This window comes from Patiria miniata, unplaced genomic scaffold (assembly GCF_015706575.1).
Source record: "Patiria miniata isolate m_02_andy unplaced genomic scaffold, ASM1570657v1 HiC_scaffold_23, whole genome shotgun sequence".
Lineage (NCBI taxonomy): Eukaryota > Metazoa > Echinodermata > Asteroidea > Valvatida > Asterinidae > Patiria > Patiria miniata.
In genome coordinates, this window is record NW_024037062.1 from 2,528,113 (window position 1) to 2,551,038 (window position 22,926).

Consider the following 22,926-nt stretch of genomic DNA (forward strand, 5'->3'; position numbering starts at 1 on the left):
AGAAAATGAGGAAAAGTTTGATATAAATTTGTACACAAAGCTCTCACGCTTTGGCTCATGAATATGGACATTCATTAGCATAAAAACTCCAATGTTGAAATTTCTCCCTTTTACTGCTACAAAGGAGGTGGAAAGTCATAGTTACAACTGTTACATGGCAAGAAAAATGTTTTAAAGGGAATGTACATCATTGGCTTTTGCTGTAATTTTCAGAAATGAACTATTTGAGGGGTTAGTATAATAGATCAAATATTGTTACACTGACATGTTTGAAGTTTTGTGTTCGAAAATGCTGGAAAAACCAAGAAAAACAAAAATGTTCAAGTAGTCTGGTTCCTTGACTCCACTAAAGATAAAATGGATCAATTTATAGATGCCGGAAAATTGTAAGGTAAGGGAACCAGTCTAGCTGGCCTGCACCCGTTCATGAACATGTAACCAATAGCAAACAAAATTTGGACCAAAGAAAGTGTAAAGTTGGAGCAGTAGTTGAAAAAAAAGATAGGTTTTTCCCAACGGTGGTCGGCCGACCACCGTTGGAAATGTATACAAAAATACCATTTTCTTAAAAATGACTTCACACCAGGTGCCATTATTTTACAGGATGCTTTAGACTGTCATTTACCAACATCCTAGTAAGGTATTTCGTAAAAACTTGGTAGTTTTATTTTTCGATGTTTGCAAATGTTGTATATTCCCTTTAAATGTATTTAAATCATGAACATCCTACTGCATGTTTCCTTTAATAACGATAAAATTCAAATTTACCCAGCTGGCCGGGGCTAGAAATAAATCTGAATCCGCATTCCCAAAAACAGGTAGTCCATGGTCTTCTTTCTACCTGACTGATTGACTGACTGAGGCTGATCGACTGACTCACTATCAATTTCAGACATCTCCCTAACTTCAGTCTGGAAGAACCATGCCTATTATAAGTGCATTCCCAGTTATCTCCATTGTTCAACTGTGTGATATATTATTCACTTGTAGCTGTTTGTAGCAAGGCCAAGTAAAAGAATATATAGTTTCTCATCCGGGCCTAAAACAATAAATTCTCTTTTTTTTTCTTTCAAGATAGCTGAAATTCCAAGATGGATTCTTCCATTTTCTTGACTCTTTACTGATACTTTCGTCTCCAAATGAAATATAATGCCTTAAAACAGTAAAAAAAAATCTGAACTTGCATACATAGCTACAAGTTTGCTGGAAGAACATAAAAATCTAAATATATCGCAAATTATTGATTTACAAAAAAGGAAGCAGGCAGGTACGGTAAACTTCTTTATTTTTTTACTTGGCCCAATACGGGAGATACTGAACAAGTAGCTCTATCTTTTCTGCACGAATAATTACAAATTGGGCAAATACCTGTAACTGTTCTAGCTGCAATCGAATTATGTACATAAATTCATTTGGATGGGATCTGCAGGTTTACATTTGTTCAATACAGCAGTTCCTACAATATAGTACAATATTTTCTTCAATATTCTTTTATTGTCCACAAGATAAGTCCAATTTTTTGAAACAAAATATCAGAACAATTTGTAAAAGGAATTATATTCCTAGGTATATGATTTTTATCAGGAATTGGTAAGAGTTGTTTTTAGGTCTGACGAGTAGGCAAGGTTGACGTGTGGTGTTCCTGCCCATGGACAATGTAGTAGATATCCCTGGCAAAGCTCTTCCTGTTCATCTCACCTCTTCTCTAGGTGTTTGAATTTAGCTTCTGGGAAGGAAAAAGACATTGAATTACTTATTTAAAACACTGTGGCTCATATAATATGGAGTTTATTTCATGGTGAGAGTAACATCCAACCAGGACATCGTTGGAGAGCTTGAGTTCTTTATTGTAGCTACACAAATTTTGGGGTTGGGGGGGGGGGGGGGGGGAGAGTGGGGGGGAGAGAGTGGGGGGGGGGGGGGAGAGTGGGGGGGGGGGATGTTCCCCCAAGAGTATTGGTGGGGACACCAATGGCAATCCCCCCTCCCCACACACACAGAATGATATTCCCAGTGCATAATTTCTAGAAAATTAACCAGTGTTCATAATTTTTCTCCCCCAGTTTAATGGCTCTATAAGGCTTCTCTTCCAGCACCCATTTTACGTAAATTCAACAGTACTTACTCAGAAGAATGTGTACTGAAGTACATTCAGGTCAAACAGCGCCCCCTAGAGTATTAAGTGGGTCAATTATCCGCCCTCCCCCAACCCCCTTTCAAATTTTCCAAGCTGGTGGTTCCCCATCCCCCTCCCTCAATGTTGATAATGAAATTACTGCCACTGCTTATAGCAATGTTTCAAACCAAATACGCTTCTTCATCAAGCCATGGGTCTGAGTTATAGTGTATATTCTACCTGCACACTTGTAACAATGGGGATTAATTACAACTTTCTGTGTTACAGTTGCCCTAACAGTCCTGAATCATCCAAATTTAATATGATTTTGCACATCCCCTATTACCCATTGGGTATCACATTATGCTTACATGTACTGTAGCGTTCCCCCCCCCCCCCCCATCAAAGGTTAAAGAGAATATTTGCTGTTGCTGTGATTTTCAGAAATGGATGGATATGGGTGTCAGTATTTTATAGCAAATATTGTTATACTGACTTGTTTGAAGTTTTGTGTTCGTAGATGCTGGAAAAACCTAAAAAAATCAATGATGTTTCTGTTGTCTGTTTTCCTGACCCCACTTATGGGGAATATACATTTGCAAACATCGAAAAATAAAACTACCAAGTTTTAACGAAATACCTTACTAGGATGTTGGTAAATGACAGTCTAAAGCATCCTGTAAAATTATGGCACCTGGTGTCAAGTCAGTTTCAAGAAAATGGTATTTTTGTATACATTTCCAACGGTGGTCGGCCCACCACCGTTGGAAAAACCTAACTATTTTTCAACTACTGCTCCAAAGTAACAAATTTTTTTTCAGTCCAAATTTTGTTTGCTATTGGTTACATGTTCATGAACGAGTGCAGGCTAGCTAGACTGGTTCCCTTACGTTACAATTTTCCAACATCTATAAGTTGATATATTTTATCTTTAGTGGAGTCAGGGAACCAGACTACTTAAACAGTTTTGTTTTTCTTGGTTTTCAAGCATTTTCGAACACATAACTTCAAACATGTCCGTTAAACAATATTTGATCTATTATACTAACCCCTCAAATAGTTCATTTCTGAAAATTACAGCAAAAGCCAATGATGTACATTCCATTTAAGATAAAATGGCCGACCAGCGTTGGAAATACATACAAAGATATCAATTTTCTTGAAAATGACATCACACCAGATGCCATGATTTTATAGGATGATCTAGACTGGCATTCACTTAAAGTTTGCAATTTTGTATACATTAGCTTCAAGGCAAAATCCCTTATGTATGTTCAGCACATACCTCAACTCAGATGTCATGCATTTTTTAAACCTTGAAATAACGTCTGATCTAAATTGATTAATCTTTTGGAATGATGTAGCTTTGTGTTTTAAATGACGAAAAATAGTTATGAATAATCCTCACCAAGCTAGACTTTAATCATAAAACTTGGTGACTGTTCTAGCTGTACACAAAAAGACGGACAGATTTTCCTGGAGAATGAACTTCTAACCATAGACTTTACCTAGTCTCCTCCAATTTACATTGAATCAAAATACTGCCTGCAATGTTGTTGTAATTCAGAACATTATTCAGACCATAGACTTTACCTAGTCTTCTGGCATATGCATCCAATCTGAGTGCAGCCTGCTCAAGACTGAGGACGCTTTCTTCAATTTGATCCACCTGAGCCAAGTAAGGTTCCAAGTTCTTATCTGTAAGAGGATAATTTATACAATAGTGGTCAATAATTCCACAGAATCCAATTTCTACATAAAAATGTCAAACTCTCGTTTGCTGGTACCAGAGGGGCCAGGCTATAATCTTTTGTGTGACTCAGTGACTGACTCAGTGACTGACGTGGCGCACCCAAGATTTGGTTTTGGGGAACTCACATTTTTTTGTTCAATGAAATCTGGTGCTGGACTTTTTTGAACAAACATAAGGAAGACAGACTGGTTTGGTTAGAGAAAAGCTTCATTAATGAAAAGTACCAGTATAAAACGCTAGTGCAAACTGGCAAACAACACATACAGTAAGGGATAGTAAACACTAAGGTTTTATTACATGTTCATGTACATGTCCTTACATTTCTCATCCAAGGTCTTCATATCCTGGGCAATACATGTAGCCATTTGTTTCATGTCCTCATACTTCTTAGATGTTAGCCTGTTCATGTCTTCCAGAAGTTTGTAGTCCTCTGCAGTTGCTATTGATAATAATAAAAAAATAATACTAAGGGAATAACAGTGTGAGGAGCCGGTCTATACTGCGTGATAATGACCGGGTGTGGGGGTGACCGCTGTTAATGGACCGAGGCAAGGTGCTCCAATTTTGTGACTTTCTTCGGCGATAACTCAACAGAAACTGCTGCCGTAGCGAAACAAATTTCAACAATGTTTTCATATCTTTACCTGATGGAGGAAGCTGAAATCTCGTTTACACATTCCTTGTGTCCGGAATTACAAAGATGCTTGGTTTAGGAAAGGTAAATATGTCGGTGGGTGAAGTGTTCAAAGAAAATAAATCGTAGATCTACGCTTTCGTCGTAAACATCCTCAGTATATACTGCACTGCTGTACGATGTCGTTTCAAAACTTCCTTACGCGCGCGCACACACGCATCCCTAGCAACTGTGGTGCGTACGCGCGCGTCAGTCTCACGTGATGGGGGTTGAGCGCATGTGCAGTGCTCAATTGTTACAAGCTACCGCAGGACTGTTGCATGGGGCTGAACAGGGCTGGATCAATGCTGGTTCAGGGGCCATTTATTCGCTTGATCTTTGAAGCCGGTCCATTATCACCGTTAACCCTTACTCTCTGAGGGTAGTTTACTGCATGTCAGTTGGTTATGCCAATGCCCTCCAGCTGCAGTTATTTGGCAGATAACAAGTCTTAACAGTGAAGGCTCCAATTGGCAGGAGTTGGAGGCCCTGGAGGGTGCCTGATACTGACCAGCTGGGGGCACTCACTTTGTTATCAGAGGACTCTCATTGTTCTCTGTGGCATGTATTGGAGTGCCTGTCCAGTTACCCTTGAAATGACATGGCAGATATTGGAGGGCCATGCAAAAAACATAGGAGATTTTCTTGAGGCACAATTGGCATGCATTGGAGGGTCAAGTAGGGTAAGGGTTAATGCCCGGCCACGTGATCGAGTCTCGACCAATCAGAAACCATCAACTCTCCAAGGTATTTATTAATAATGTTTACAAGTCACTTGACACCAACTTTAACAATGCTATTGTTAATCATTTGAAAAAGGTGAACAATACACGACCAAAAACACAAAAGAGATGTAAATTCAACATTGAGTTTTGTCCCTCACCAACGAACATTCATCAATACCAAATACTCAGTGTATTCCACGGGCTGTGAGAAAAAGCTTACTCAGGTGGGACTCGAACCCATGACCTCCTGCTTACTAGTGCAGACATCTTCCCAACTAATTGGAACAATGTAGTTGGGATGGTTCCAACTGAAGTGAGGACTGTACGTCCCAACTATACAGGGTGAGTAAAAAAAAAAAACCCAAATGTCTGGACCATTGTTTTAGTGAAGTTCTGGATGTAGCACTTTCAAAATCTAGGATACGAAAGCCCAATTCATAAGCTTTCTTTTAGTACAAGAATCATTCAAATCGCTCTTGTAATTTTCAGGTTACGGAATTTTAAACACTATCACCGCTTTAAAGTTCTGTCAACGGATCGCAAAAAAGTAAGCGTTCTTTCAGCAAAACAAAAACAAATCACATAGGGATGTGTGTGAATTGGATTCATTTTGCTGAAAGAACGCACACTTTTTTGCGATCCGTGGACAGAACTTTAAAACGGGGGTTGTGTTTAAAATTCTGTAACTTAAAAAGTACATGAGTGATTTGAATGATTCTTGTACTAAGAGAAAGCTTATGAATTAGGCTTTCATATCCTAGATTTTGACAGTGCTATAGCCAGAGCTACACTAAAACAATAGTCCCGACATTTGGGTTTCGTTTTTTTTGTACTCACCCTGTAGTTGGGTCGATGGTCTAGTTGGGGCATAACAAAGCTAGTTTGTCAGGCAAGAAGTCTGCCTCTACGTACCTGCGAGATCTCCCCTGATATACGCTGTCATCTTGGTGAACATGTCTCGTGTCAACTCAGCAATGCCATGGTCTGGCTCCGTGGCTTCTGTTCCTGTCTCGACTCCTACTTCAGAACTTTCCACTGAAGGGCAAATAAGGAAATCACAGAAGGGGTTTTAGATCCTGTGCGAGTGGCGACTCACAGACGCCTCATATGTAATTACTTAACATTCAGGTGCTCATAAACCATCAATGCTGTAGATCGAATGTCTAGACTATGCAACGACATACAGCAGTGTATCTATCAATCAATCAATCAATCAAAAGAAATTTATAAAGCGCCAAAATCAAAAGGTTTTCTCTAAGGCGCTGATGGGGCACCAAAAAGAAGAAAAATTATTGATGGTACACCTCCTGAAACAGGTGAGCTTTCAGGAGTGTCTTGAATGTATGCAGTGATGTGGTATCTCTAATGTATTCTAGAAGTTTGTTCCAGATTCTGGGGCCGTATACAGAAAATGATCTATCAGCAAAAGAGACACAATGGGTTCTAGGCTCAACAAAGTGTAGTGAACAGGAGGTTGATGATCGAAGTCGTCTCTGTTGAGAACTAATTTGGAGCATGTCCGTAATGTAAGCGGGAGCTTGTTTCCAGTACGCTTTAAACATAAGAATGATGACCTTGTAGTTGATTCTTTGTGTGCTTGGAAGCCAGTGTAATTTGATAAGTTCAGAAGTGATGGAGTCAAACTTTTGTTTGTTTGAAATTACTCTGGCAGCAGATCGCTGAACATTGTCAAGTCTCTTTTTCAGTTTCTGACTGATAGCAATCAAGAGGCTGTTACAGTAGTCCAGTCGTGCAGTGTGTACTGCTAACTTGGTGGCCTCCACAGTCAGCAGTTTACGGGCCCTACTGATGCTGATTAGGTGGAAATTTGCAGCTTTGATGATACTGGACACCTGAGCAGACATAGTCATCCCCGAGTCAAACATGACCCCAAGATTCCTGACTGGGTTAGCTTTGACAGGGACGTCAATTCCAGCAACTTTCAGAGATGACAGGTTGAACTTGGCAAGTTGAGCCCTGAAACCAATCATTAATACCTCCATGTATACGGCCATGTTAGGTGTAATCAGACCAAGGCCATGCACATGTTGCATGTTCTACATGTTCTACGGAAACAAATGTTGGCATTGTACATGTATATTTGACCTGAACGATCCCCAACTATTTTTACGCTTTTACTCTTTTACCAGCGCAGCACTGATTATGTGCAGTGAGTGGTTTTATAAAAATTGTTATCATGACGAATGTTCTTCTGGTTCCGCACTTACATAGCCATTGTAACTTTATATTCACGAGATGGGAATCAGACTTATTTCCCTTTAAAGGGAATGTACATCATTTGCTTTTGCTGTAATTTTCAGAAATGGATGGAATTGGGGGGTTAGAAATATATAGCAAATATAGTTACACTGACTTTTTTGAGGTTTTGGGTTCGAAAATGCTATAAAAACCAAGAAAAACGATCATTTTCCTGTAGTCTGGTTCCCTGACTCCATATAAGAAGAAACAGAGCAGTTTACCTACATTGGGGAATTGTAAGGTCAGGGAACCAGTCTAGCTGGCTCGCACCCGTTCATAGGTTTGTAATCGATTGCAAACAAGTGCGATGGTCAATTGGGGCCAGTATTTGAGAAAAAAAAGCCAGTTGTTTCCAACGCTGATCGGCCGATCAGCGTTGGAAATTGATACAAAAATACCACTTTTCTTGAAAATGACAGTATACCAGGTGCCACGAATTTACAGGATGCTTTACACTGTCATTCACTAACAGTCCAGCAAGGTATTTCAAAATGATTTGGTAGTTTTATTTGTTGATGTTTGCAAATGTTGTATTTTCCCTTTAACAAATCCTCCAGACAACAGATATGCCATGAGTAGTGAATCAGAAATTGAGAAAAAGAAAATGAAAAAGTCGAGACCCAGTAAGTGGGGCGCTGCTTGAACCCCTTTTTAAAAATTTTGTCTTGGTGGTCGGAGGAGTACGACCAACCAAAGACAAAATTTGAGTATGACCAACCGAAGACAAAATTTGTATTTCAATTAACGCAGTGGCTATCGTTACGGCAAAATCACTATCACATTTACAACTATCCATCAAACCAGAACCCTTCGGTAGCTCGATCGGTTATGTGTTCGACTACTCTGCTGGGGATCAGGGTTCAAATCCGCTGCTGTGCTGCTACTTTTTTTTATCAAATCGTCCTTTTTACTTAAGTAGATTTCATTTTCTTCTTTGTAAGTCATGGCTTTGGAGGAATTGTTTTAAAAAGGGAAAGAAATTCTGAGAACCATTCAGTTGAATGACAATGTAGTCTGGTTCAAACAGCCAAAGACCCTGACATTACAGTATTCAGTCAGGGAACCAGACGATGCCGTTACAATAGCCGTTGACAATGGCGTTTCGCACGGCTGCTGTAACAACAGTCAATGCTAGGGAGACTATTATTCTAGTTATATTGTCTACATTTGCTTTTATGGCAGACGTAGATGGCAATCATGAATTCAAAAATTATATTTGAATTTTAAATAGAACAGTATGAATGTCGAATTAAAATGATCACAATTTTAATCACAATTTCCTATAAGCCAATTCAGTATTCCAATCACGCATGCATGGGATCTGCTTGACGACCACTTTCGCGAGAGATAAACAAAGCAGCTGAATGCACACAAATCAATGGGTGACGTGGTAACCAAATCTGCATTTTGCAATTTTTTAGCTAGTAAAAAAGAAGATGGAAACTTTTGTTTGCACAAAAAATTGGAGCATATAAAAAAACATCTTAAACCATGATGCCGTTGACAATCAACATTTTGCATTTTCTTCAAAACAAGAACTTTTCTTTGATTTCGTTGGTAGGCCTCCCCTCTATGATTTTATGAACTGTTTATCCCCGTAACTAAATCGTTGAATCTGATGGGCTCATGCGCAGTTGGCAATGGATTCTTTATTTGACTTAAAGAGTTGTTTTGAGGGGAAAAGTTCCATACTCGGACGTCAATTTATCTGCTGCCAAACATATTAATTGTCACCTCACCTTGTCCTTTGAACCTAGCTCTACTCTACTGAGTGGAGCGTTGAATTACGGGTACCCCTCCATACCAACGCTCCACCGATTTGCCATACTTTGGAAGCACCGTCACAGTAGCATAGTCACAAACCCACGTGAGGACAAAAAGACCCCAAAAAACCGTAAAGAGATTACAAATGAGCGAGACAGTTATCCTGGATTGATCTATACATTCTTGACATTCCATGAGACCCCTTATATTGTTCCCAAACAGCGAACATTTTGGAAAAAAACAGCAAAATAGTCTGAAAACTTACAGTTCAATGTGTTTGCATGGAGGCTCAGTTCTTGAATTAGCTTGTCAATGAGGGCGTCTGATGTGACGTCACCGTCATTGCTCGATCGCGAAGAAAAACAAGTCGCGCTTTATCAACGACTGTTTCGTGTAATAATACGTGCTCCTTGGGTGTGTTCAAAGCCCATACTGTCGTACGGCGCGGCGTGGATCGGAGCACGTATTATTACACGAAACAGTCGTTGATAAAGCGCGACTTGTTTTTCTTCGCGATCGAGCAACGACGGTGACGTCACATCAGACGCCCTCATTGACAAGCTAATTCAAGAACTGAGCCTCCATGCAAACACATTGAACTGTAAGTTTTTAGACTATTTTGCTGTTTGTTTTTTTCCAAAATGTTCGCTGTTTGGGAACAATATAAGGGTCTCATGGAATGTCAAGAATGTATAGATCAATCCAGGATAACTGTCTCTCTCATTTGTAATCTCTTTACCGGTTTTTTGGGGTCTTTTTGTCCTCGCGTGGGTTTGTGACTATGCTACTGTGACGGTGTCACCAAAGTATGGCGAATCGGTGGAGCGTTGGTATGGAGGGGTACCCGTAATTCAACGCTCCACTCAGTAGAGCTACTTGGACCAAGAGAAATCCAGGAAGCTGTGTTAAGGTGAAAAAAATTTACTCAAAATGTTTTTTTAGAGCACATTTTGGATGCATACGTCGTGCAGAACTAAGTTGAAGCAGTCGGTCAAAACTGATTGTAGTGGCTGAAAGACAGCGGCACGTTATACACGTGACATCAACAACCATGACGTCGCATGAGCCTGCCAATGATAGTGCAATACGTCACTATGAATATTTATTTTCTCATGAATATTTAGTTTATTTCAATGGATACTTCAAATACGTCCAAAGATTAATTATTGCAACAGCGATCGTGCGCGGCCTAGCGGTTAAGAGTCTCGTATATCAAGCAAGCGTCAGAGGTTCGAACCCCGATGAAGTAACTGACTGATTAATAAATAGAAATTAAGGAAAGGAGAGGGTGAGAGTAGAGGAGGGAAAGTGGAGGAAATAACCATAAAAGATGTAACTTTTGGCGCTAGAAAATTAATTGAAAAAAGTGACATCCAAGTACGGAATTTTTTCCGTTTTGAGTTATGATTTAGAGTGTGACTTATTGAGATTTTACCGTATAAAATGATACAAAACAGTCAACTCCACCCATCTAGCGGGTGCCGCGCAAACCCGCTGGCATTCAGTAAATTGGGTCACCAAATGAACAGCGCCCTCACACATTTTCTAATCACGCGTCACTCATGTCACACTGGTTAATAAACTGGTAACACTTCGAAAACAAGTTATATTTCACCTCTCTTCAGCTTTTTTTCCGCATCACTAGAAGTTTCTGAATCAGTACTGTTGTTACTTTTAGTCTTCTCCATGTTAAGTCGGTCTAAATAAGACTACAAAGCTTAAAAATCAACATGAAGTTTCAGTCTAGTGTCACTGTGCCCCACTGTGCGGTCGCCGAGTGCTTTTCCGATCCTGGGATAATTACGAAGAGCGCCCTCAATAGTGGATAGCTGGTAAGCTAAGGTTGAATACAGTTTGACACCCAGACTTCTCTTGCCATCCGAACCAGATAAATAGTTCCATGACATTTCGGGACCCGATCAAACATGATTTTGTAGTTTTTGTACATAAAATGATGAATGATTCTGCTGTTTTGTGATTTTGTACCTTTTCTACAGTAAAGACCACAACAAAGTGTTTGATTTCTAAGGCTCTCGTTAATATGAAGATATCTGAGATAAACCTATAACATATAACTTAACGTAGGCCTGTTTTCATGTTCTTTTAAGTATTTAACAACATTATTTAATTAGAGTGTTGACTTTTCTTCATTCTTGAAATAGAGTTTGCGCATTTTTTTATTGTAGGCCTTTAAATTGACACGATTGAAAAAGGCCATGGCTTCATATTTTGATGAACACGATTGTGAAGAGACAGATGGATCAGGCCCAGATGCAAATACTCTCTTACGATGGGCAAGGTGAGATTTAGCCCCACTAGTGTGGCCGTCGGTATGCTGCGCTGAACCTCTGCGCTGAACCTCTGCGCAGCATACCGACGGCCACACTAGTGGGGCTATGTGAGATTATATTTTATTTTCACTGCTATTTTTATATCGAAGTGGCTATCGTTACGGCAGCCGTTGTTTAGCGCCCTCTACGATACTTTTTTGATACGCACGCAGGTATATAATTATTTGTTTCCCCACGTTTTAGCGAGCAGTGCGACAGCACAGTCGATAGAGGGTAGGATTTTGCACCGCGAGGTTGCGGGTTCGCATCTCAGTTTTGCACTCGAATTTTTTTTCCTTTCTAACCTGAGGCTTTGGGGTATTTTATAAAAGGGAAATAAAGTCCGAATTTCATAACGTTCAAATTCACTTTTTTCCTTCTATTACAGTTCTAATTTTATATTTTCTTCCCATGTTTTTATAAAAGTTGCAGTACTACCGTATTTAAACGATAGAAAATGGGAAATGCATAACGGCTGCCGTAAACGATAGCCACTGCGTTTTAGGAAAGATTCCCAAATCTGGCCATCAGTAATTTTCAATAACATCAGAAAGTGATAATAATTAATATGTCCTAAAAAGTCAAAATTAGCAGGGACAAATTTTGAAGTTTTACTGAGAAAACACACATTTTCAGACCAGTCCCATCCCACATAGGGTTTGTGCACAGGGTGACAAGTGATTTCCAGAAAGATATGGGAATCTTTCCAATATTTATAAACTTATATTATAACTAATTGAAATTAAATTTTGTTCTGTTATAGGGAATTGGGCCTGTAACTACACGATCGCCATAATTCAAGCCGAATTTAACGGCATTGCAGACACTCATCAACTACATTTGTAGTACATGTACTAAGGGGTGATTTTTTTTTCATTTCTATTCAGATTGTTGAGGAACGATGTCAGATCTTTCTTGGCAAGTTTTGATGGGTAAGCCCAAATGAGTGCATGTATGTTTATTTGCAAACAAAGTAGTTTGTTGGTAATCTCTGCATCAGTAAGACCTGTTTTTTTAGTGTAATTTATTTGAAATTGGGGTCCTGCATTAATTTATGTATTTTTTTTTCATATTTATGTTATGTATTTATTTTTCTATCACAGACTCGACTATTTTGGTGGGGAGAGGAAAGGTCCTCCTGCCTCCAAGGAAGTGGTTGCTAAGTTACCAGATAAGATGATCAGTGAAGATGAAGGTTGGTGATGGTTTGCTTACTGACAGATTGTTCAATTCTAAATAGTTTAAAGGGAAATTACAACATTTGCAAGCATCGAAAAATAAAACTACCAAGTTTTTACGAAATACCTTACAGGATGTTGGTAAATGACATTTTAAAGCATCCTGTAAAATTATGGCACCTGGTGTGAAGTCATTTTCAAGTAAATGGTATTTTTGTATACATTTCCAACGGTGGTCGGCCAACCACCGTTGGAAAACCAAACTATTTTTTTAACTGCTGCTGCTCCAAATTTACCATTTTTTCTTCAGTCCAAATTTGTTTCTTATTGGTTGCATGTTCATGAATGGGTGCAGGCCAGCTAGACTGGTTCCTTTACCGTACAATTTTCCGGCATCTATAAATTGATCCATTTAATTTTCAGTGGAGTCAGGGAACCAGACTACTTAAAATTTTTGTTTTTCTTGGCTTTTACAGCATTTCCGAACACAAAACGTCAAACATGTCAGTGCAACAATAATTTGATCTATTATACTAACCCCTCAAATAGTTCATGTCTGAAAATTAAAGCAAAAGCCAATGATGTACATTCCCTTTAAACTGATGAAAGTTTGGGCCAACAAGGAAAGATTTTCCATAGGTAAATAAGATAGGTAATATTCAACATTTCCAAACATCAAAAAACAAAAACTACCGAATTATCATGAAATACCTTACTTGACTGTAAGTGAATAATAGTCTTAAGCATCCTGTTAAATCATGGCACCTGGTGTGCTGTTATTTGCAAGACAAATGGAATGTTTGTATAAATTTCCAATGATGGTCGGCCAACCATCATTGAAAAAAAACTGACTATTTTTTCAAATACTGCCCCCAATTGATCAAATTTAGTTAGTGCTATCAGTTACACATGGGTAAGCAGGTGCAAGCCAGCTAGCATGGCTAGTCTGGTTTCCTGGCCTGACAATTCTCTAACGTATAAACACTGCTGTATTTCGTCTGAAGTAGGGTCAGAGAACTAGACTACACAGTTCTTGGTTTTTCCAGCATCTTTGAAAACAAAACTTTAAACAGGTCAATGTAACAATAGTTGCTATACATCACTAACCCTCAAATCCATCCCATTTTTAATCTTACAGCAAAAGCTAATTTATGTTACCTTTAAAGGGAATATACATCATTTGCTTTTGCTGTAATTTTCAGAAATGGAAGGAATTGGGGGGTTGGAAATATTTCCCTGACTCCATATAAGAAGAAACAGAGCAGTTTACATACATTGGGGAATTGTAAGGTCAGGGAACCAGTCTAGCTGGCTCGTACCCGTTCATAGGTTTGTAATCGATTGCAAACAAGTGCGATGGTCAACTGGGGCCAGTATTTGAAAAAAAGCCAGTTTTTTCCAATGCTGATCGGCCGATCAGCGTTGGAAATTGATACAAAAATACCACTTTTCTTGAAAATGATAGTTTACCAGGTGCCATGATTTTACAGGATAATTTACACAGTCATTCACTAACAGTCCAACAAGGTATTTCAAAATGATTTGGTAGTTTTATTTTTTGATGTTTGCAAATGTATTTTCCCTTTAAACCATGATATTTTCCTGTACAATAGATTAGGCAAGATAAAAAAAAAACATGTTTAGCGTCCTGCCTCTGACAAAAAGGAAGGAGGAGGCCCTTTTTTTTTTCTTTTTTTCTTTTCAAAATGGCCGCCCGACACATTTTTCAAGACAACGCGGCCGGGCTATTTTTCAAGATGGTTACCAGCTTTTTTCAAAATGGCCGCCACTTGGACTCAGGAAATGACATATTGGCTTCTTATGGGCAAGATGCAACAGAAAATGAGACCAAAATGATGTAACTATGCAGAACCGAACATCTCTTCTGCGTTAAAATTATCATTTTTTGTCTTTAAAAAAAAAAAAAAAAAAAAAAAAAAAAGGAGGCGGCCTCTAAAAAGGAAGCGGCCTCTAAAAAGGAAGCGGGCGGGGACGCTAAACATGTTTTTTTTTTTAATTCGCCTTATTACCACTTAATTATCATTGTAGACCACCATACAAGTTCTTCTCTAATATATTTATAATCAAGTATTCAAATTCAAGTTACAGTTCAAGGAAATTAACCTGAAGAGCCATTTCTCCCTTTTTCTCTCCAGATTCAAGATGTCCCATTTGTCTAGTGGACTACAATGCAGGAGAACAGTGCAAAGTGCTTCCCTGTAAACATGACTTTCATCCCCGGTGTATCTTGCCTTGGCTGGCTCAGACAAACACTTGCCCTGTCTGTCGTCATGAGTTGCCAACGGACGATGAGGATTATGAGGAGTTCCAAAGAGAAAAGGTGGGTTCTTTATAACAGATTCGGTTGACATTTACTTGATAATACAAATTTATCATCGTTATTGTTATTTTTATCCGCTGGCTTTTCAGCCACAAAGGGGCATATTGTGATAAGTGTATTCCTTCTGTTTTTTGTGTGTCCGTCCATGTAAGCATGTTTCCGAGTATTACATTTTGGTTAGGTTAAGGGGCCATTCAGAATTTTCAATGTTTTAAAATTTCGACTTTTTTTCCAAATTATTTTGACCCACCCACCCACCCCTAATTTCGATGAATAAAAAACTGAACATGTACATGTACATGCACTTGCATGTACATGTACTTGAACACCATGTACATGTGTGTCTAGTTCAATGACGGCGTGAAGTTGTCGGTCTTCCTCTTTTGCACTGGTGACCTTCAGTTTTCTTGTGTTTTGCCAGCTGATATGCTGTTGGGAATGACAGGTTGCAGTTTTGGAAGCCACAAAGATGACCGTGGTTTTGTCTTATCTGGATGAGGTGGATGACATGTGACATACGAGGTTTTGCCTGTCACGTGAGGTAGCTGAGAAACAAATTCGCTCAAATTCGTTCTTCCTTCGATCTTGAAACTCAAAACAAATTCATATTAATTTCTTCCTTTCAATAAAAAAAACCACAACCGAGCTATGGTAAGTTGAACAACTTTTCCAGTTCATATAGTTTGTGCTGCACGTTTTTTTTGAACACTTGGTAATATCTCTCTACTTGGGTTTTCTAGACGGTATTTTTGTCTTGTATACAGAATGGTGCCTCCCGGTTGAATTCACACACACCTGACCTTTTCTGGTGCACGTGCCGAAAAAGACACGGCGCGTAATTTTTCGGCACTCGCGATTTTCACGCAAAATGCCGTGATTGCGCACAATCTCTGAAGGACGTTACGTCACAGACGTGGGTCGTAGGTCTCTCTGTCTTCGCCAGCAGAGTCTTTGCCAATATCTACGATCTGCCCCCCCCCCCCCCTGTCTGTAAGAATTGAAGGACGTACAATACACCAGTTTTGTGTAGACGAGTTCATAACGAAATGTTCGGCATTTCATAATTTGGACCAAATAAATTATTGAACGTGTACATGCTAACACGTTGAATTCTAAAACCCATTACCCATAAACTTAAAGTAAAATATTTTATAAGACTTTAAATAATTTGAAATAACTTAAGAATAATTGGAGATGTTTAAACCATTTGAAAATAGTCACTGAATCCGAATTAAATTACAACACAAAATATATGATATAATAAAATATTATCAAGAAATTTCGATATTCATTCGTTTATACATTAACCTGAACATTAATTATTTCAACCATAAGAAATACATTTCAACATTCACGATTCGAAGCCCTTATCTTCAAAACAAAATACATGAATATCGTATTTGTTATACCATTAGTATGGCTCCCTTAATAGAAATACCATTTTAATTTCGAGGCCATAATAGTAAATGTTTACCAAAAACAAAAACACAAAAATGGTAAAAAAAAATTGTCATGTTGTATCCCCTATAACACTGCATGAATCTGGATAGAGGTATCTCTTTTTTTTTCAGTCTAATGCTCTTTAAAACAAAAATGGTTCAGATGTATAGTTTAGTATCCATATGGAAGGTCATTATTTCGTTGACGATATATTGATTTTGGCTACAATGACTCAGCCTTCGGTTCAGTTTTACTGGCAGCAAAAAATATCCAATTTCTGTCCACGTCAACCTGTTGCGAAAGCTTAAAAAATGCCAGTTTTCCCCCCGGATGTGTTCCGCAATCCATATCTTTCTAGAATTTTCTCAGCCTCGGAATTTCTCACATCTGGAAATTCTCAGGCAGTTAGCATTCCAACAAAACAAAGGTCCTTTTTGTGCCAAGTTGCGCAAACATTTTTTCCCCAGTTTATTTATGGCGTGGTTTTTGTCTACTATTGCTTGTATCACGTTGGTATCACGCGCTGAGCTCATGCCTTTCGTCCAATCAGCGAACGCCAAGTATATGGCGCCACTGCGCACTTGAACTCCTAATAAATCATGCATTTGGCGCCAAACAAAATAATGGTTCTCGCAACCACATATCAAAAAAATTATCATCTTTATTCCAAAAAAGAGCAAACGAATTACTTAGATACCTAGAATTTGGGGTATAATAAAAATCTATGCTAACACACTTTGCCTTTGAAGAAATGAATAATCTGAATCCGACATTGATACAGCATTAAAGACACAGATTTGTCTCATGCAAAAACGGAAAAACACTTTTCACGTAAACTCACAATACTTGACTGCATTGAAGTTGCTGTTTTCGACATTTACTGTTTAAATGCCAAATCTGACGCAAATTAAAAATTTTTTTTTAAAAAGATTGAACGCGCCGAATTGCGCAAAACGTAGTCTGGTTCCCCGACCTGACAATTTCCCCCGACGTCTACACGTCTAAATTGTAGGTCAGGCAGCCTCCGTGGCTAAAAATAAACATGACGACATTGACGGCCCTTTTTCAAAGCTCGACTTCGCTTCCGAATTCGCTTTATCACATAAAGCTTGTAATGTTCCGATTTTTTAAAAAATAAATCATTTGCTTCATATATCATACAGTTTAATACTTCTGTAAAAAAACATTGACTAATTTTAACCTGGAATCTTCAAAGTTGGACACCCAAACAGCACTGTTAGCAGGCGGAGCCGAATTGAGACCACGCCGCGTTTTGGAAAATGCCAGTAACGGTCGTCAAATTCAAACTAGTGCATGACGCAGCAAAAAGTTCGCCCCTCGTATACGATCCGAGTGCAAAATCGTCGTTGAATTTCAATTTTTCTAAATAAAAGCAAGGATATTAATTATCAACTATTTTTTTTTTGAAGTTTTTAATAAGCAATTAGCAGTTAATAAAACATATATTATACTCGGAAATACTCTGACACTATCCGATTGTCGACGAAATGAATTCGGCAAACTTCGGACAGTTTCGGAAAAAGGAGGAATTCCTCCCATTTTAGTCACGTGATGTAAATTGTAATACATTGTATTACCGGAGTCTACCTGACCTAAGATTCAGTGGAACAAAACGGAGCATTTAATATCGCTTTTTAGGCCCTAATTGATCGTGGACTAATGCTGGCTCTGAAAAGCCAACCACAAATTTGATTGAGGAAATAAAATAATTGGCAATCACAAGTTCATGGGGAATATTTCGTTTCCTTTACAGTGTTCCGGAAATCCGTGTATGTTCAGCCATGATAGCCTGGCCATAGAGAGGTCTGTTTACTCATGGGCTGGCGTGATGTGGTTCAAAATAACAGCCAAAAAAGTTAAGGAAACTACCCTCGATGAGCAATAGGCATACAAGTTGGCAATATTTATGACGAACAAAAGCCGAACAAAAGGGGTGGGGGGCGACAGCCCCCCCAGTCGCCTCCCCCACTGAGATTTTGAGTTTCCGACAAAATTATCATTGATCTACATGACGCCCCCATGAAATGTTCCAGCCCCCCCCCCCCCCCCCCCCCCCCCCCCCCCCCCCCCCCCCCCCCACTGAAAAAATCCTGGCTACGCCACTGACAGTACATACAGGGGACGAAGTTGGAAAAGAAACACGCATCGCGATATCGGAACGCTTGCGCGTAGTTCAGACAAGTCAAAAGATCTACCTTTCTTTCTTTTTCTTTTTTTTCTTTTTTCCATGGAAAGTGAATCTCGATTTTCAATTATTTAGCTTGACCCACCCACCCACAATTTGGAAAAAAGATCGAAATTTTAAAACATTGCAAATTCTGAATGGCCCCTAACTGTTTAGTGCTGTCATATGAAAAGTCAAACTTCACTCTCAACCAAACTTGGTTCAAACCCAATCTTTGGTAGGGGGACTTCAGATGACTTGAGACATTTGAGATCAAAGGTCATCTAGGGGTCAAATGAGGTCATTGTTGATTTGGTTAAGTATGCTGAAAAGTATGCTTTCTAACTTACCGTATATATACTGCCGCTGTGCCAGGGGGATTACACAAGCTTAACTTGCTGTATTTTTTTGTAATGAAATCAAGGATTCCTCCAGTGCACTTAAAAGGAATGTACAACATTTGCTTTTGCTGCAATTTTCAAAAATAAATAAATTCGGAGGAACAGTATGTTATAGCAGATATTGTTAAACTGACATGTTTCATGTTTTGGGCTTGTAGATGCTGGCAAAACCAGGAAAACCAATCAAGTTCTTGTAGCCTGGTTCCCTGACCCCACTTAAGATTGGAGCAATTTACAGACTTTGGGGACTTGTAAGGTCAGAGAATCAGTCTAGAAGGATTGTACCCCTTCACATGTGTGTAATCAATTGCAAAGAAAATGTGGAATAACTAATTAGGAAAAATTAGGAGCAGTTTTTGAAGGAAAAAAGAAACAGTTTTCTCCAATGCTACTCGGCCTACCAGCATTGGAAATATATAATTTTTCTTGAAAATGTCAGCACACCAGGAGTCACTATTTTACAGGATGCTTTAGACTGTCATTCCCTTACAATCCAGTAAGGTATTTCGTGATAATTTGATCATTTCGTTTTGTAATGTTTGCAAATGTTGTATCTTCCATTTAAAGCTTACAAACCTGAAGAAATATGTTGCTAGAAGACAATTAAGAAAAGCGCAGTTGTTGGTCTATGGTATTCACTTGCTTCCTTGTGGTTATCTTACAGGCGAGAACCAAACAGCGAGATTTTGAGAGAGAATCCCTTCACAGCTCCATGTACACATGATGACAGCCCCACTAGTTCATTAATATTCAACAAAGTAAAACTAGAATTGAACATTCATGACAACATGCATCTTGACACACCATCCCAGACCTAAACTGGAGTATTTGGGATCTTTGTATTGTTACTACAGGCTTTGTTGACTTTTTACCCGATTTTACTTGGCAATTTGGCCATGTTTTCTTTAACAAATGAGGAATTGTGTATCAATGCCATTCTCGGGGTACAACTGCTCGTGAAATCTTGTTCATTACAGCAGTTTAGTACCTTCACTTAAATCTGAAAATGAAATTTGTAAAAGTGTAATTTTTGATTTGTAACAACATGTAAATGCCAGTTACAGTGGATAAACGTCTGTTTATACCCCCAAAATGGCATTGTAACAGCGCCCTCGTTTGTTGAAGAATAAGGCATAAAATATATTATTAAAAGGGTATGGCATGGGTTCTGCTTTAGGTTATACTGTAGTTCACTCATCTCACTGATTTATAAGTGTTTTTCTGACAGTTGGTCATTGATAACACAGAAGCAAATAGTGTACTTTTGAATCTCATTACGGGTAATAGATCCTGAAAATGCGCCATTTTGTCTTTGAGCTTCCGGACCCCTTGGCGACCCTTCTTTGGGCATTTTAAACAGGGTCATTTTTTCTCTTGCTATAATATTTGACAATGTTTTCTAACCGTAATCGCCCCAACTCCCCACGAAACATTCATGTGGAATTTTATTTTGGTATTCCACAATGGGTGATAAGAAATCAGTTGAAAATGGGTAAAAGTCATTTTACTTTCACATCCGGATTTTCGTACCTAGGTCTCCTTGTTCGATCACGCTTGTTTTCACATAGTTGTACTTGCTTGAGAACGAAAATGATAACAACGCGAAGTTTAACCTACCTACATGGTACATCCGATGAATTGTTTAGTCGGGCTTGCTTGAATACAGTTCTAATCAACAGTTTTTTAGATGAATGATAATGTGTCCTTTCAACAAAATGGTGTGTCCCAAAAGACATTTTAGTCTCCTATTTAAGTTTCAGTTTTTACCCAATGACCGCCACAAAAATATTTCTTCAATTTTCATCTTTGTACAAGTGCGCCGAGTTCCACGAGTCCACATGTATTTTACATTTTTGGAGGCAAGAGGTCAATTTTCGGCACGATATTTCTCTCTCACGTCATGCCAGTTTTCAGTTTCCATAATTTGAGATGCTTGTAACAATTTCACAAAGGCCTTTTCCAAGGGTGATTTTCTTGAGAAATCAATGTACCAAAACTGATTTTTAAAAAGTCTGACTTTTACATGCTAATTTTCCTATTCGAGGGATCCAGAAGCGCGCCACTAGGGTCAACTTTCAGGCTCTATGTAGCGCACCACAACCCCCCCCCCCGCCCCCGCCCCCTTACTCTCCCCAACCCCAGTCATATCCGTAATGTGTCACCATCAAAAAGCAAGAAAAGCATACATATGCATGAAAAAGTAGAAGAAGTGCCAAGCTCTGACCCTGCTTATCCGGTGTATATCCTGAGGGCATCGAGGGGGTCGCATTAATACATCTTTCCTCTGCCAGGATGCTGGCATTACAACATCCTGGATACTCTGTGATGACTGCACGTCTCTAAGATGCACAGGGCCCCAATAGGCCCCCTTGCCCTGCTTCAATAAGGAAGAGCCTTTGATGGGTGTGTCTTTTCTGGGCTTTAGGGTCAATACATTCCTAGAAAGTCACGAAAAGCAAAGTCTGGGTTTTCGTGTTCGGAATTATTTCTAGGCAATTTAAATTTTGACTGTTGGTAGAATTTTTTGCTGCTCCACATTATGGTGGGTCATAAAAAACCCACAAATTCTTTATTCTTTATTAAAATTGCATTTTATTATTCTAATATATAACTCAGTGGATAGTGAGTGGCTGATTTTAAGATTTCTATTTTTTTCCTGTATAGTATCAGTGCAGATCGTAGAGATGTAGTAAATTAATATGTGGTGCAGATGGAGTAATGTCCGGCTTGTATGATAGGTTTTCCCTGGCTATTTTCAAACGTTTATCATTCGAATTCACCGTTTCTAATGTTTAACTTCGTTCATCAATATCGATTTAGTGTAATTCCAGTGTTTAATTTCGTCTTTTGTCAGACATTTCAAATTCAGTTCAAGCCAATTCAAACAATGAGCACACGTTTTCGTCCCGGATAACCTTGTTATTTAGAAATCAAATTCGTCTAATTGATTTAAACGAGACGAATTGGATCGGCTCTGACCGCTGCCATTCGGCAACAGCTTAGATGAATTTGATCCGTAGTGACGAATATTCTCGACCCGGTGACTAAAGAGGGTGACCGAACTTTGAAATTGAATTGTATTGTAAAAGACTAAATTGGTTTTGTTAAAAGCGTTTGAAAGTTTTCTCGGACGCGATTGAATGTTAGAGTTGGTGAATTTGAATGAAAACAAAATTGTTTTTAAAAAGCCGGGAAAGCCTACATTATTTATGCATTTCAATTTGAAATTGTGTATTTTTAACTGTGGTGAATAACTTGTTAAACACGAATGTGGGGTGATTTACGACAAATGTTTCAAATATGGAGTTTGTGAACTTTTTACAGATCATTATGAATAGTGTATTTTCAAGAGATAAGACTATGGTAAATTATTAAAACAGAAGGAAATTGTGATTTGGAAAAAAAACCAAGTTTGTGTACAAGGAGTTTTGGATTACCTTTTTGCTAACGATAATTTCAACTACACCGGAGTTGATCTTTATTCCCCTAATTATACAGTCAGTCACATTCCCGACGCGCTGTATTCAAGCTAGTGCACGCTTGGGATTTCCTGGGTAGCGCTGCCAAAGTTCCGAAGACTGGATTCGATTCATCTTGTGAATAGCGACCTCTACCGCCGTGGCGCCTTTGCTGCACTGCAGCGCGTCCCAAAATACCCGCAACACTTTATTTCGCGAGGCTCTAGCGTCGCCGCGGAAACACGTACTGCCATCATTATTTATATAATTTAAAAGCTTGGAATCTTAACTGTATTGTGTTCA

At 38.8% G+C, this 22,926-nt stretch overlaps 2 protein-coding genes across 8 annotated transcripts; one reads left to right on the top strand and one right to left on the bottom strand.

Moving 5' to 3' along the window:
- Nucleotides 1-1,263: 1,263 nt before the first annotated feature.
- Nucleotides 1,264-11,075, bottom strand: LOC119731202 (biogenesis of lysosome-related organelles complex 1 subunit 2-like). Its single transcript, XM_038204280.1, has 5 exons — nucleotides 10,906-11,075; nucleotides 6,180-6,302; nucleotides 4,189-4,308; nucleotides 3,710-3,814; nucleotides 1,264-1,726 (listed from the first exon to the last, which is right to left on the bottom strand). Exons 1-5 carry the CDS (start codon nucleotides 10,976-10,978, stop codon nucleotides 1,695-1,697), a joined length of 453 nt encoding a protein of 150 aa, XP_038060208.1. The 5' UTR covers nucleotides 10,979-11,075; the 3' UTR covers nucleotides 1,264-1,694.
- On the top strand, nucleotides 11,053-21,722 carry LOC119731201 (E3 ubiquitin-protein ligase RNF181-like). 7 transcript variants are annotated; one of them, XM_038204279.1, is made up of 6 exons: nucleotides 11,053-11,122; nucleotides 11,477-11,589; nucleotides 12,508-12,552; nucleotides 12,724-12,815; nucleotides 14,955-15,139; nucleotides 19,830-21,722. In XM_038204279.1, exons 2-6 carry the CDS (start codon nucleotides 11,507-11,509, stop codon nucleotides 19,887-19,889), a joined length of 465 nt encoding a protein of 154 aa, XP_038060207.1. In that variant the 5' UTR covers nucleotides 11,053-11,122; nucleotides 11,477-11,506; the 3' UTR covers nucleotides 19,890-21,722. The 7 variants fall into 7 exon arrangements, with proteins under 7 accessions (XP_038060207.1, XP_038060203.1, XP_038060201.1 ...); XM_038204275.1 differs by lacking the exon at nucleotides 11,053-11,122 and adding an exon at nucleotides 11,166-11,286; XM_038204274.1 differs by lacking the exon at nucleotides 11,053-11,122 and adding an exon at nucleotides 11,177-11,371.
- The last annotated feature ends 1,204 nt before the right edge of the window (nucleotides 21,723-22,926 follow it).